Here is a 13,661-nt window from a genome sequence, read left to right on the forward strand (position 1 = left end):
ATTCTTATTTATTTGAAGCAACAGCATTTCTCAAAATCTCAAGAAGGGTGAATAAAACAACTACACGTACACAAAATTACACGGTAGGGGCTCCTAGTTTTAATTTACCTTCACAGGTTTTTTTTTTCAAACTGGTTCATAAGTAATGAATATATTTAAAGGTTTTGTTCATTGCTGAAATAATCATGACTGGGGGGGGGGGGGGCATTTTGGAGAAATTTCCACTTGATGAATCACCCCAAGCTCAAGACCGAATTGCAAATGACTGCGTGAGGGCTGTCGTCCGTGATGAGTTCAGTCCAATGACAGCCAGGCATCCTGGAGACTTGTGTATTATTGTAATCATTGGCAATTCGGTTAAAGGCACCGAGCCTAGGTTAATGAATTAATGGATGCCATATTATGCTTCATTTTGGAGACTGACTACATGTAGTCTGTATGAATGTGGAGTTGCCTAAATTAAAAGGTTTGTGGGGAAATCTGGCAACAACAAACAAACTGTTCCATGTTCACTACTTGTGCAGTACTGCAGGTTGCAGTGACTAATGAGGATGTGACATTTCATGTTTATAAATTAAAACAATGAAAACAAAAAAATCTAATGCGCTACATTTTCCGAAACGTTTAAAGCAAAAACCTCATTAAAAAAAGTGACATTAATTAAGTTTACTTGATCTTCTCTCAAAGTTTTACGGAGAATCGAAAACTCCTTAAACTCTTTAAATTTTAGCATTAGCAGCACCGCAATACTTGATCACATTCTGGGCAGGTAAGTATTACTGGAAGGTTTTCAATAACTGGTGGCTGTCGATTGTTTCAATTTATATAAAATGTATACAACTTTATCTTGTTTTGTGTTTTCAAAAACAATTTTTTCAACAATTGTATGTCCGAGTGCAAACACACTGGGACAGGCTTCAGCCTTTGTGAAGTGGCTAAACTTTTTAATGGTACTTCATTGTTTTGCTAAACGTTTACAGAATTACAGGCTCAGTCCCATCTTATAGCAGTGACAGTGCTTTGGAACTGCATATATACATCACTGTACATATGGGACGTGTACGACACATGGGTGCACTATGTAATGCTAATGTCTTGTGTCAGCTTCTTATGTAGTTCATGACAAGACATTTGGACCCAGTCTTAACATGTCTACTCATGGTACATTAGCTGTACATACAGACAGCCCTTCACCTGTAGGTGATCATATTACATGGCTTTCAGATGAGGTTGGTTGTCAACCGCACACTGTGTCTCAAGCCAACCAGTTGAAAACGGATTCTAATCAATAAATGATTTGCACATGTATCTTGGAGGGTTCTTGGGGAACATTCAGCATATTGAATGGATTTTATGCACCGAGAGGTTCATGTTGATGTACAGTACATGTACGTTAATTAATGTTATGGTGTACAGAGCCTTATCGTGTAATATTTTACATGTAATACATGTGTATGTTGCCATCAAAGTTTATGTACATGATCATTTTATGGTAACTTTCTCAAGGGCAATGTATGAAACTTTGCACTATTTTTATTTAACAATAAAAGGTACGGTATATGCAATCCTGTACAGTGTAAGCCAATGTTTTGTCTGTCATATGATTTTGCATGTTGTATGTTTGTTTTTGGGGAATAAACAATGTTCTTTTCAAGCAAAATGCAAGCCTAATAATAGATCCAAAACCACAATTGTTTCATATGAATCTTTACAAATCAACCAATCTCATACCACAATGCACAAAATTGCCAAAATGAAAGAAGAAAATGAATGGAGTGCAACTTGTCAGCATTTAGTCCCTGTGTTTAACCAACCTGTTGTTGTCAAGGTAACGCGTGTGGTCATCATCAACAGCGGACTGGAGGTGCTAGGTGTGCTTGGTTCCCCTTCAGCCCGACAGGTGTACAATCCCTGGTCCCCTGGTGCGGTTACTGAGATGGTCAGGCCGTAGTTACCCGCGTCCAGTCGCATCCGGCCGTTGACCGTTTGGCCGGTTTCCACCAGCGTGTTGGTGCCCTTGATCCATTCCACCATGACGGTGGACGGGTCGATCTTGGAGGAGATGGCGTAGTAGGCCTGGCAAGGCAGAGAGATGTCATCACCTCGTATGATCGTCACAGGAGTGGAGAGGGCATTGCTACCTGTCATGATTAAAGCTGGTAGTAGAAAAGAACAAATCCCAATTATTTCAAAATACTACATGTAACTCAACTTAAGTACGTACATGTAAGTTTGTATATATGTACATAAACTTGTGCCAGATGCAACAATTCCCAAACTAGCCCTGGGTCATTCCATGCCAACTCAACAAATGTTGCACACCATCACCTCTTGGATTTTTTTCTTTTTTGGTGTACTGAAAGATACTTAGGAGAAATGCAAATTCTGAAAATTTGGGGTCTCTACGACTTTTCGTTCTTGCACAACAGCATTTTGAAATTTGAGGTGGGCGGGGCCAAAAGCGCGTCGCGTCACGAAATTCAATGTTGAAAGGGCCATATATTTAAAACTATACCCCCCAGACATTTCAAACTTGGTAATCTGGGCTATTTTTTGCTGTAGATTTCAAATATTTAAACAGAAAGAAAGTAGCTTGTTTCATTTTTAAGTTAGAGGGGCCCCAAAATGGCCCAAAACTCATCTGGACCAATGTTCGGGGGGGTGTAAGTCAAAAATTGAAAATATTTTTTTCACCAATTTTTTTGCCTGTAATAGCCCCCAATTGAAACTACTTTCGTGTAAAATCTTACACTTATATTAACTTCATTGAATGAGATATAGCCCTTGCAAAAAGCAAATTGTTTATTTTTACGATAACTTGACCCCCCAAAAAACCAACGTCAGACATTCCGCACCAAATTTTGCTTCACATATGTTTGAGGTTGGTCCTTAGTGAAGTCCAAAAAATCCAAGAGGTGATGGTGTGCACCATTTGTTGAGTTGGCATGGAATGACCCCCCTGCAATTTCTGAGGGCATTTTGTGGGAGGGCATTCCAGTATCACAGAACTACATGTACAAATCATACAATTTGTTTGTCTTTTCAGGAGCTCAATGAATATGTAAAACGTATTTTTCAAATCATATACTGTAGATGATATCCATCATCTCCAGTAAGGCCAAACCCCCCCCTCCCAAAAAAAGTCCAATCTCTGGTCAGACAAAAGTTCCGGAATTGGTGCGGCGATGCATTTTTTTTTCTTCCCAAGCTTGGATTGTATGGGCAAGGTGGGTACTCTTTGTTTGTTTGTGTCCTTGGTGTCCTCAATCATTGCCTTGGTGCCCTTCCCCATTAGTTGGTGCTCCTTGGTACCAACATTTGAGGTGGTGCAGCAATAGTGGGCGCTGTTGTAGCTATCGCGGAAAATTTGGGAAAAAATGGACACGCATGATCAAAATCGACGCGCGCGCTGACCAGTGGCCGACTATTTTGTTTTTGCATTGTGGTCAAGATTACACACTAGGAGTTTTGGATCATTTCTATGGATCATTAATTAGATATCATGGTTAATTGGCTCAGTCACGGACAACACACACACACAAATTGTCTAATTTATAATCTGTTTCCGTGACGCTTGAATTGCCCAAGGATCTGCTCAATTCAACGATGCTAGTAAACTGCTCTTCATTTGTAATTAAACAGAATGAAAGTGATTCACTTATTGTAGAACAATGCACATTTACTGAACATGAGATAGACAATAAGATAGTAAAAGATGTGCCTCATTTATGTACAAGTCAGGTCATATACATGTACATTCATAAGTTGCACAAAATATGTTCCCAAGTAAGATGAATGTTATAGGCCCTTTAACTCATTATCTGTACTACATTGTATTACATTGTGTTTATTCACTGATGAATCAAGAAAGCCGCAGAGAGTTAGGGCGGTTCAGGGCGCTACAGTGAGTAAAAGGAAGAACGGTTTCAGGTGCTACAGTGAGTAAACTAAAGAGGTATGTGTACATGTATTTTTAGCATAAAAATAAATACTTGTAGCTCATTAAAAAAATTCCATTGGTGCTGCCATGTATACACATGTAAATGCATTTTAGACATTCCTGTGTGCATGTACATGTACATTTACAATATGTACATGATCCTTTTTTTAAATTGTCCATGCTCATTGTTCATATTCCCACACTTGAAAGGACAGTAAGACAGTAAGCACCGGCACATATAAAAGATGGATACACCCATCCACCCTGTAAATAATTTTTCCATTTGCAATCCACATTCTCGTAATTTACAAAAATGTATTAATATTAAACATAGAGAGCTACATGTAGTGGTCTCACGAGTCAGGATTCCACATGTACCGGTTCGGTATGTAATGACGGATCAATGGCCGTGGGGAGAATCGCATTTCATCCATGCAATCTGACCCCAATGGGAACGGCCGACCAAACCTCACATGGGAATGCGGAAACAGATTTTTTATATTTTGACCGACACAACCCCTGAGCTGGACTTGGCTTTTCCTTGTTTATCCCAGGAAGCGCCACAACCGTGTGATAATCAATTGAGTGTTTGCAAACCTTCTTATTGAGGCCTCAAGACATGGACTACGAACACTTTACGCTCCGGCATCAATGCAATAGGGATAAGATTTACAAAATGCACATGTGTGTACCGGTATATGTTGAGAGCATTTATTCAGAAAGTTACACTGTGTAAATATACATGTACATGTACATGTACAACATTATGCACAAAATACTAACCATTAGATGATGCGGGTGCGTACATGTAGCTCAAAAAATTTACTTGATGTTATTGTTAATTACAATCTTGCCTGTTTATTTCATATGGCAATGTGCATGTGTGTAAATGTCACATAAACAGGTACGTGGACCTGTTAAAAAAAAATGCATTTATGGTCCAAGTAGGAATCAGTAAGTACATCCCATATGGGGAGTCAGGTTGGCGTAGCGGTACTTTCCTCGCCTTCCACCGCTGTGACCCGGGTTCGAATCCCGCCTGGGCCAATATGTGGATTGGGTTTTCAGTCCCTACCTGATTCCGTGGGTTTTCCTCAGAATATTCTTCTGGGCTTTTCCTCCCACCTCTAAACCTGTAATTTCTTCTCATTGTCTTCTCTCCACAGGTTTCTTCAGGCTTGCAAGCTGCAGTGCCTAGGGCGCTTTCGAGGAATCCTTGGTTTCATTACCAAAAATGATTAATAATAATAATAATAATAATAATAAAAATACGCATCATTTCTGATGGTCCATAATGTGCGCTGTACATGGGCCAAGTGCAGTACATTATTGTGTACATTGTACATAAAATCAATGTTTGTGTCCCAATTACACTAGTACTATGGCCAGATTCTTGTGTGTACTGGTACATGTACACTTATGCACAGATCTGTGTGTTTTAAGACATTCATTTTACCCTGAGACACACGTGCTGTGCATTCAATATACACAGCCAAAAGGCGTGCTCAATTGCTCATCTGATTGGAAAAAATGTTATTACTCTCAATTGTCAACAGGGGAATTGCCCACAGTACCATGCCTGTGTGGACTGAATCTTGAACAGAAATTGTGCCCACATGGTACATGGATAGTGCTACATCATGTAGCGCACACTGAAACAGGCCACCCATAGAAGCCAGGATATCATGAATGATGTCATAAAAAGAAAATATGCGCTACAGGGAAAGATATTCATCACCCAGGTGATATACATCATCTACAAATCAGCCATTCCATGTAAGGGTCATCACCAAACTCAAAAATTGAAGTGAAAGGAATAAATTTTTGTCAGTTATATTTGATAAGAGGAATATTGAAACCATCTAAATCTCAAAAGATTTTTTAAAATAAATCATTTGAATTAAAATTTCAGCCTCCTGAACATGGATGAATTTTGTGGGCGAAACGGAGGGTCAGGGGTATAAATCACAAACTGAGGAAGTAATTGAAGCTCATTCATAAGATTGTGCTTTATCTGCATACATTTGGTAGCTATTCCAGTCTATTTGATAAAACATTGAGAATTTTTCGAAATGTCTTCAGTATTTTCCCACTATTTCATCGTGAAAACACCCTCAAAAATGTGTCACGCGAGTCACAAAAAAGGACTTTTTTTCAGATTACTTAATAACTAGAGAGGGATTCAGCTAGTGTTTGATATTTGTAAATGAAATAGTGGTGGTCTATCAATAAAAGTATGAATATTCTTATTTGCTCTACATTCCTTGTAGAAAAAACTATCTCAAGAATGTCACGCGAGTCACACATGATGTATGTCACGCGAGTCACCAGGGGTGGATCCAGGAATTTTCGCAGGGGGGGGGGGTTTTCATCAGCCAAAAAATTTGAAAATGTACACACGTTTTTTGCTCTGGACACTCGCTTCCGTAAAATACAAAAACTGGGGGGGGGGGGGGGGGGGGGGACGGGACGGGGGGTGGGGGGGGGGGGGCTGGTACCAATTTCAATCGGGGGCGCTGTTCAAATTCGACGATTAACACATTACAGAATGGTGTACCGTATTTTGAACAGGCGGACATTAGACCAGTATAATGTTTTTGGGGGTGTCACGCGGGGGGGGGGGGGGGTCGACTTATTCTTCAGGAATTTGTATGAGAATTTTTTTTTTGACAGAGCTGGGGGGGGGGGGGGTTGACCCTCCAAAAAAACCCTCTGGATCCGCGCCTGGTCACAAGCCAGGGATGTTTCATTTACATGTAATACAAAGAAACAATGCCATAGGCCCTATTAAATTATAGAATTCGAATTAAGTCTTTAAAAGCATTAGTTATGTAACAAGAAATTGAATCAGTTTTTTACAAATGTATATACAGTCGAGTCTCGTTAATACAAAACTCGTTCGGACCTAGCCAAATTGTTTGTTATATCAGAATTTTGTACTAAGAGGAACATCAGTCCCATTCATTGTGCACATAAATGTACAGTCGGGACTAAGGCTTTATGTTTGTTATAACCAGAATTTCGTATTAACAGAGTTTGTACAAACGAGATTCGAATGTACTGTATACATTCCGATACAACTGCATCATTAATTGCAGCTCGATCTTACCATTTAAGGAAACTGTCACTCTACATGACCAAGAATTACAACTGTTTTCCTGAAATAATCACCCGTGGATTGATGACATCACTTCGTAACTAAAATTCCAAAACATTTTTTTATCTCTATGTCATTGTTAAGGATATTGTGTTTAAACCAGATTTCCACCCCCAACATTTGCCAAAGTAAAGGGATAAATAGCAGTTTTCACACTCTTTCATAAGGTATTCACAGGTAAATCATTTTTATTAATATAATATTATGATTTGATTCGTTATACTAAAATTACAGTTATAATGTGAAAGTGAAAAGCTACTGTGTCACGCGAGTCACGCATTTGTGTCACGCGAGTCACATTTTCTTCAGACCATTTCTTACAACAAGGGATATTTGGCACAATACAACTTATGCATGTATTGGGTGAGGGTATTAAGTTTTAAGTTCTGTAAGAATAATTTTTAGAACACTGGTAGATCCATAGGAAAAGCTATTTGAATCAAGGGATGTCAAAAATCCCTTTTTCTATCCTGTCATGCGAGTCACGTCAAAGAAACTGTGATACATGAAAAAATAGCGATTTTAAAGTAATCATATAAAGACTAAACCATAAATTCACAATGCCCTGACTCAAATACATGCTAATTTGAGATGAATAAATGCCAGGTTAACAACAGTAATGCATTAAAACTTTACATTTTGTTCAAATGTCACGCGAGTCACCATGGAATGGCTGTCATGTATCATGCAGGTATCGAACCCTTTAAAATAACCACACAGTGCCTTGAACATTTTCCTGACAACAGTTTTTTAACAAATATACAATGTAGAAGGTGAATGAGCAACTGCAACAGTGTGGTATTAGGGGTATTTGCTGATTACATCAAATTTACACCTTGTCATTAGGAGTTTGAATAATAACACAACATCATTCACCTGTTTGCGCCACTATTAGTTTGAAGTTGCTATATTGAAAAAAAAATTTGATTTTCCATTGAGCTCTATTTTCCTAGCAATAAAAGGATATTTGCTTTTGAATGAGACTTAGAATGCACAACGTTTAGTTATTTAATTATTTCTTAAAAATAAAAATTGGCATTAGTTGCAGCCCGACAAGGCACCTTTTTTTAAGTGCAGAACAAAAGCCTTTTTTATAGAGGGTTGAAGATGTCCACAATCGAAGAAAAAATAGACAAATTAAAAAACAAATTGGGAAAAAAAAATATCAGATTTTTTTTTGGAAAAGTACAGAGAAGCAACTTTAACGATGGACATAAAAATTATGAACCTGCACAGCTACATTTTTTTTGTACAAAAAGTAATATCTTTCAACATCTCTTATTCCTAGAATAAACAATGACTCAATCTACATACATGTACTGCACTACATCGGAGGACTTTCAGAAAAGGCCACGAAATGAAAAATATTGACATCAAATGGTCTGAAGGGAAATTGTTAGCCTTGCAACATTTCCTAAGAATCTTATTTAAACAGTTTCTCTATTTTAATCTTTCTAACTACAGTTATCTAGATAATTTTGTAATCTATTTGTAATTTAAATTATCTTAAAATTAAAAAAAAAATCATGTTCATGAATGTAAAGTAAAGTTTATGAGTCTAAAATTCCAAACATTTTCCTGTTTACAAAGACAATCATGCCTAATGAACTGTACAAATATACACTGCTCAAATTCAGAATGCTCGTTTTTTTCCTTCTTTTTCTGACCAGATCACAAACCCATGCGGATAACACTCAGCGTTCGGACTCCATGGCAGCTGTAGATTTTGTCAAAACAACCTCTCACTTTAGCTGTGATGAGATATTTTGATGCCTGCAATGCCGCCGGGCCAAGAATCACGATATGCAACCCAAGATGCATTGCAACTAGTGATCCTGCGATCTGTCGTGACATCATCAGAGACTGGTTTTACCTCAGGCTGTAGAGCAATACAGGTACATTTCTACATGTACCGGGTATACATTATCAAATACTCATTGTACTCTTACAATGTACATTTACTTTTATAAATTTGCATGGACTTTTGCTGTTTACTCTCTGAATTTTACTATGTAGATAAATGTACATGTACATACACATGTACATGTACATCACACTAGGTTACAAAAATTTGATGTTAATGTTATGGTCATGACAATTTTCGGCAAACTATTTTATTTTGTGAATGGGAGGACCAGGTTTGTGGTAACACCATGTGAATAATATCTCTTTGTGAGTTGTGCGGTATGGTGCAGAGAAGAATTTGGTTTAACCCGATCTTTTCGAACAGTATCTGCTCATCATCAGGAGAGTTTAATTTTGTTGTTACCAATTCTGTTGATTTGTTTTCAGCGTTTTTTTATCCTTTGGCCAAGGCACTTTACAAATTCCTGTTTTTTTTTAAAGCATGTATACTTACACATATTGCCATGGAGAACACTTTACATGTTAATGATTAACATGCTTTGTTGGCCGTTTTGCTACATGTACATGTATGTGGTTACTATGTACGCATGGCATGTGTGTACCACTATCACATGTACATGTATCATAAAAATACATAATCCTTAAAGCCTAGTCCTTGGAAATGACATGGGACTGGGAGATGTGTCAATTCAGTGAATGCTGCTGCCATACAGGGGGATGACAGCCATATATCCTTTGTGGCTTGTGTACACTCAGTGTATACATGTACATGTGAGTCATTTCCTATGGTCAACATCCAGAAAGCAAGTGTGATGTACACAGATATGAGTGTACATGGATACGTTGCACTCCAGAAATTCACATAGATTTACATCTTTTTAAAGTTGGATCTGAATGCACAAATTGCACAGTCAGGACTTCTCCCCCCCAAAAAATAAATTAATAAATGAATGTCAATTTCTTGTGTCAGGTGGTTTTTTTTTGGGGGGGGGGGGGGTGGGGGCGTGGGGTTGAATGTTAATGTTGTGATGGTTAAATACAGTCAATTAATGCTTAATTTTTTTTTTTTAGTCAGCTGATGTTATCTGTTTATTACTGGTATATGGGGGGGGGGGGGTTGACTTTGAAGTTTGTGATGGCAATAGTTTTACAAATATACCGGTACTCTGCTATATAAATTCATGTTAGTATAAAGCGTCACAGTACACTTAATGTGCACAGTTCAATGCTTTTTCTCACGCTGTGTGAAACACGCTCCGGGCTTGAGCTGCTTATGTTGGTTGCTGGGTGGCTAGGTGGGTTGGAGACTTTACTCAGCCATATACAGTACCAGTATTGTATTCATGCAACTTGAATATTACCGATTTGCATTCGAAGACCGGTTTTGAAAACACTGATGCGCGTGCATCTTATTTGCATATTAAGATCACGCCCAATTCGTTTTTGTTTTCTATACTCTCGAGGTACCGAGAGGTGCAGGGATGATGTCGTAAGCCGTCTTCATGTTACTCGGCAGCCATGGGTTGTACCGGTACCACTTGATACCAGTACTTGTTTTCAATCAGCTGATGTTGTCATTGATAAGAAAAAAAGTGTTAATTTAAAAAAAAAAATAATAAAAAAAAAACCTGGGGGGGGGGAGGGAGGAATTTTAATAGTAATGTACATGTACATGTACATGTACATGTATGCACTTAGGTACATTGGACTCTAAAATTCACATTAAAATGTACGGGTAGTTTGAATAGTAGTCATCAGCTATAGTTTTCTGTTAAACTTAGAATTTAACAAAAAATATTTTAAAAAAAGTTGTTAGTTTTTTTTGGGTAGGAATTTATAATTTTTGGATGGTCAGAAACTTCCTTTTATTTGAAGTGCTTCTATTGATGCAACACAGGAAGGATATTGCATGACTGTGCAAGGAAGTGATCAAGGACTATGTACACATACAATGTAAGTATCCATGAACTGTACTGGTTCAATGCACTGAAACAAAAGGCTATTTTAGTGCTGAGCAATTTCGAATAATTTAGTATTCTAGTATTACTCAAACTTGGATCTGACCAAACATTTGAATATCGAACAATGAAATATTAACAAAAACATACCGGTACATGTTGTAGGCCTATAATTACGTGCATGTATTTATTGATAATTATTTTTTAAGTAGAGACTAGCTGATACTTGACATATTTTAAAGATGAGGCCTATAGCTACAGCCCCCTGCTTGTATACTTTCCTAAACCTCCCAAAACAAAGCACCCAGCAGCCATCATAACCCAGCAATGGACACCTGTCCTGTCCAACAGACATCCTCACTAACAAGCCCAGACTCTTAAATTGGAATTGTCAAGACCATGGCTGTGTCTGGGCAAGTTGGGTGCCAGGGTTCTGGGTGGGCAGTCATGGTGGGGATAGAAATGCAATATCCTGTACATGCACATGGGGGGGGGGTACCACCTGTCTAACAGAAGTGCAACTCTGAAAGCAAAACTTAAAAGCTACGTGTAAAGAAGTGAATAAAATAATGGTATTATTACATTGTAAGTTATATTTGATTTGTGAAATTTGTAAATTTATTTTTATATTGGTTTCCAATTCAATGTTAAGAACAACATTGTAATGGCTGACTTGACTGATAAATTATTTAAATTTATGTATGGAATCTGTGACCTGCTCTCATGGAATAAGAGAATAGCCCCCTTCCCCGAAAAAAAAGTAAGAATCACCAAAATATACATAAAGAAATCAAAAAAATTAAACTGTCAAATTATGTACATATGTGACTTATGATACGTAATTTCTATCTTTGAGGCTTTTTTTTAAATGTATATGTAATTTGGTTTTGCCTTTTATCAACATAATTTTACTTATTCATTCTCTCTGTATAATGTACATGTACTGGTATGTTTTCTAAGTACATGTGAAGTAAAGCTAGACAATGTAACATACACTGTACAAGTACATTTTTGAACATGCACTGGTACCATAATTTACAATGTACATTGAGATTGGACGGCCTCAAAGATGAGATCTATTGCCAGATCATCAAGCAGTTGACCAACAATACTCTCAAGTTAGTCGGATTCACAATGTACATGCACAATACACACATGAACTGTCCATGAACGTGTATGTAAACAGAATGTGAATGGCCTGTCCTTATTTTGGATAAAACTTCAAGGTTTGCCTATTCATGCGTGAAGGATCACCCAAGTCCTCAGCCTAATAAGTAATTAACTGACAAAAAGCTTGTCACTCATCCTTGAACCTAAGCTGCAGACAAACACAAGGATTTATAAACAGCCGCCTTTTAGCAAAAGGTTTCCTTCCAAATCCAGGTACATTCATGAAAAGAGTACAATGACTCACGTTTTGTTGATTGGAATGAATACTGGGGACATACTGTGGCTAGTCCACTGACCCATAACCACTGAATATATATCACCTTGGGGCAAGATTAGCTGATCAATAGTAAACAGATGACAGTTAGCTCATGAAATACAAATAGGAAAATGTTTTGTGTACAATTGCAATGTGAGCGTTGCTGCATTGTCCATACATGGACACAAACATACATTTATGTATACACTGTAGGCCTACAATCCTCAGAGTAGGGGTTTGCTTTATTGCAGGTAATTTATTTGACTTGCCTGGCTTAAAAAAGTACATTTCCTTCAGAGGCAGAATATGTGAGCATGTAGGCCAACAATAAGTGATTTTATTTCCCCAATTTATTTTCTAATCTCGTCGTTGCTTGGTATCATCAGAATTTCATAAGTTTTACATACTGTCGATATAATGTGTACCATAAAACTGGGTTGCTAGGATTTCAGCTTGTTATTTATCTCTTCAGATGAGTCAAGAATAATTTCAGTATTACGTGGCATTCTTAGCAGATTACAAATGCACATAGCGTTCATAGATACTGCACATACATGTACTTGTGTGTTCTTTTTAAAGTTAAAGATGGTGTTGGCATGATTTTTGATCAATCACTTTCAAAATTGTACGGCCAATTTTCTATTATTTTAATAACAATAATTAATCTAAACAAAAAAAGTAATCTTTGCGTATCGCATAAATTTTGTTTATTTTTTATTGTCCTTCAATTTCTTCTTAACAAGAGACAGAGTGAAAGGTTCAATGCAAAAACCAGCCATGCATGCAACAAAGAGAATGACCAGTAATTAGTCAAAGTGGGTAAACATTGAAAGTACCAATTAAACTAATTCAGACTGCAGTCAGTGCACACACAAGAAATTGATTTTTGTTCATTACTGAATAATTAGCACACATGCATGGCTCAATGTACGTGAATGTACACAAATAAAATGTACACTGTGCGTGCACATTAATGTCACGGATTCATTTTTTCTGTGATAACTCTACAGCTTTTAATAAGAATGTACAGCACATGTACATATATTTAAACTGCAACGATTATGGTTTATCCATAACTCCCTACCTACATGTACATGTAGTTTTACTTGAGGAGAAGACCACATCCGTCGAATTCCATCACTGACTCTGCTTCACATGCTTCAGGACCAAATCCGTTGAAATCCACCACTGGTGCTGGTGGATTTTGATGGACTTGGCACACATGGCTTATCTGCCAAAGTCCCCCAAACTGGGGGGATGGATTTTGATGGAGTTGGTAGGGTTATGGTTATATGTAAGTATTGTTCATGATGA

At 37.6% G+C, this 13,661-nt stretch overlaps 1 protein-coding gene across 2 annotated transcripts in view; it reads right to left on the reverse strand.

The window, feature by feature from the left end:
* The window catches only part of LOC119738688 (tyrosine-protein phosphatase 99A-like), an 84,784-nt gene that overhangs the window by 66,971 nt on the left and 4,152 nt on the right, over positions 1-13,661 (reverse strand). For both annotated transcript variants that reach the window (XM_038213612.1, XM_038213611.1), the window contains exon 3: positions 1,815-2,156. In XM_038213612.1, the coding sequence (XP_038069540.1) occupies positions 1,815-2,156 (342 nt within the window). The remainder of the gene's footprint in view (positions 1-1,814; positions 2,157-13,661) is intronic.

The sequence above is a fragment of the Patiria miniata genome, unplaced genomic scaffold (assembly GCF_015706575.1).
Source record: "Patiria miniata isolate m_02_andy unplaced genomic scaffold, ASM1570657v1 HiC_scaffold_3, whole genome shotgun sequence".
Taxonomy (NCBI): Eukaryota; Metazoa; Echinodermata; class Asteroidea; order Valvatida; family Asterinidae; genus Patiria; species Patiria miniata.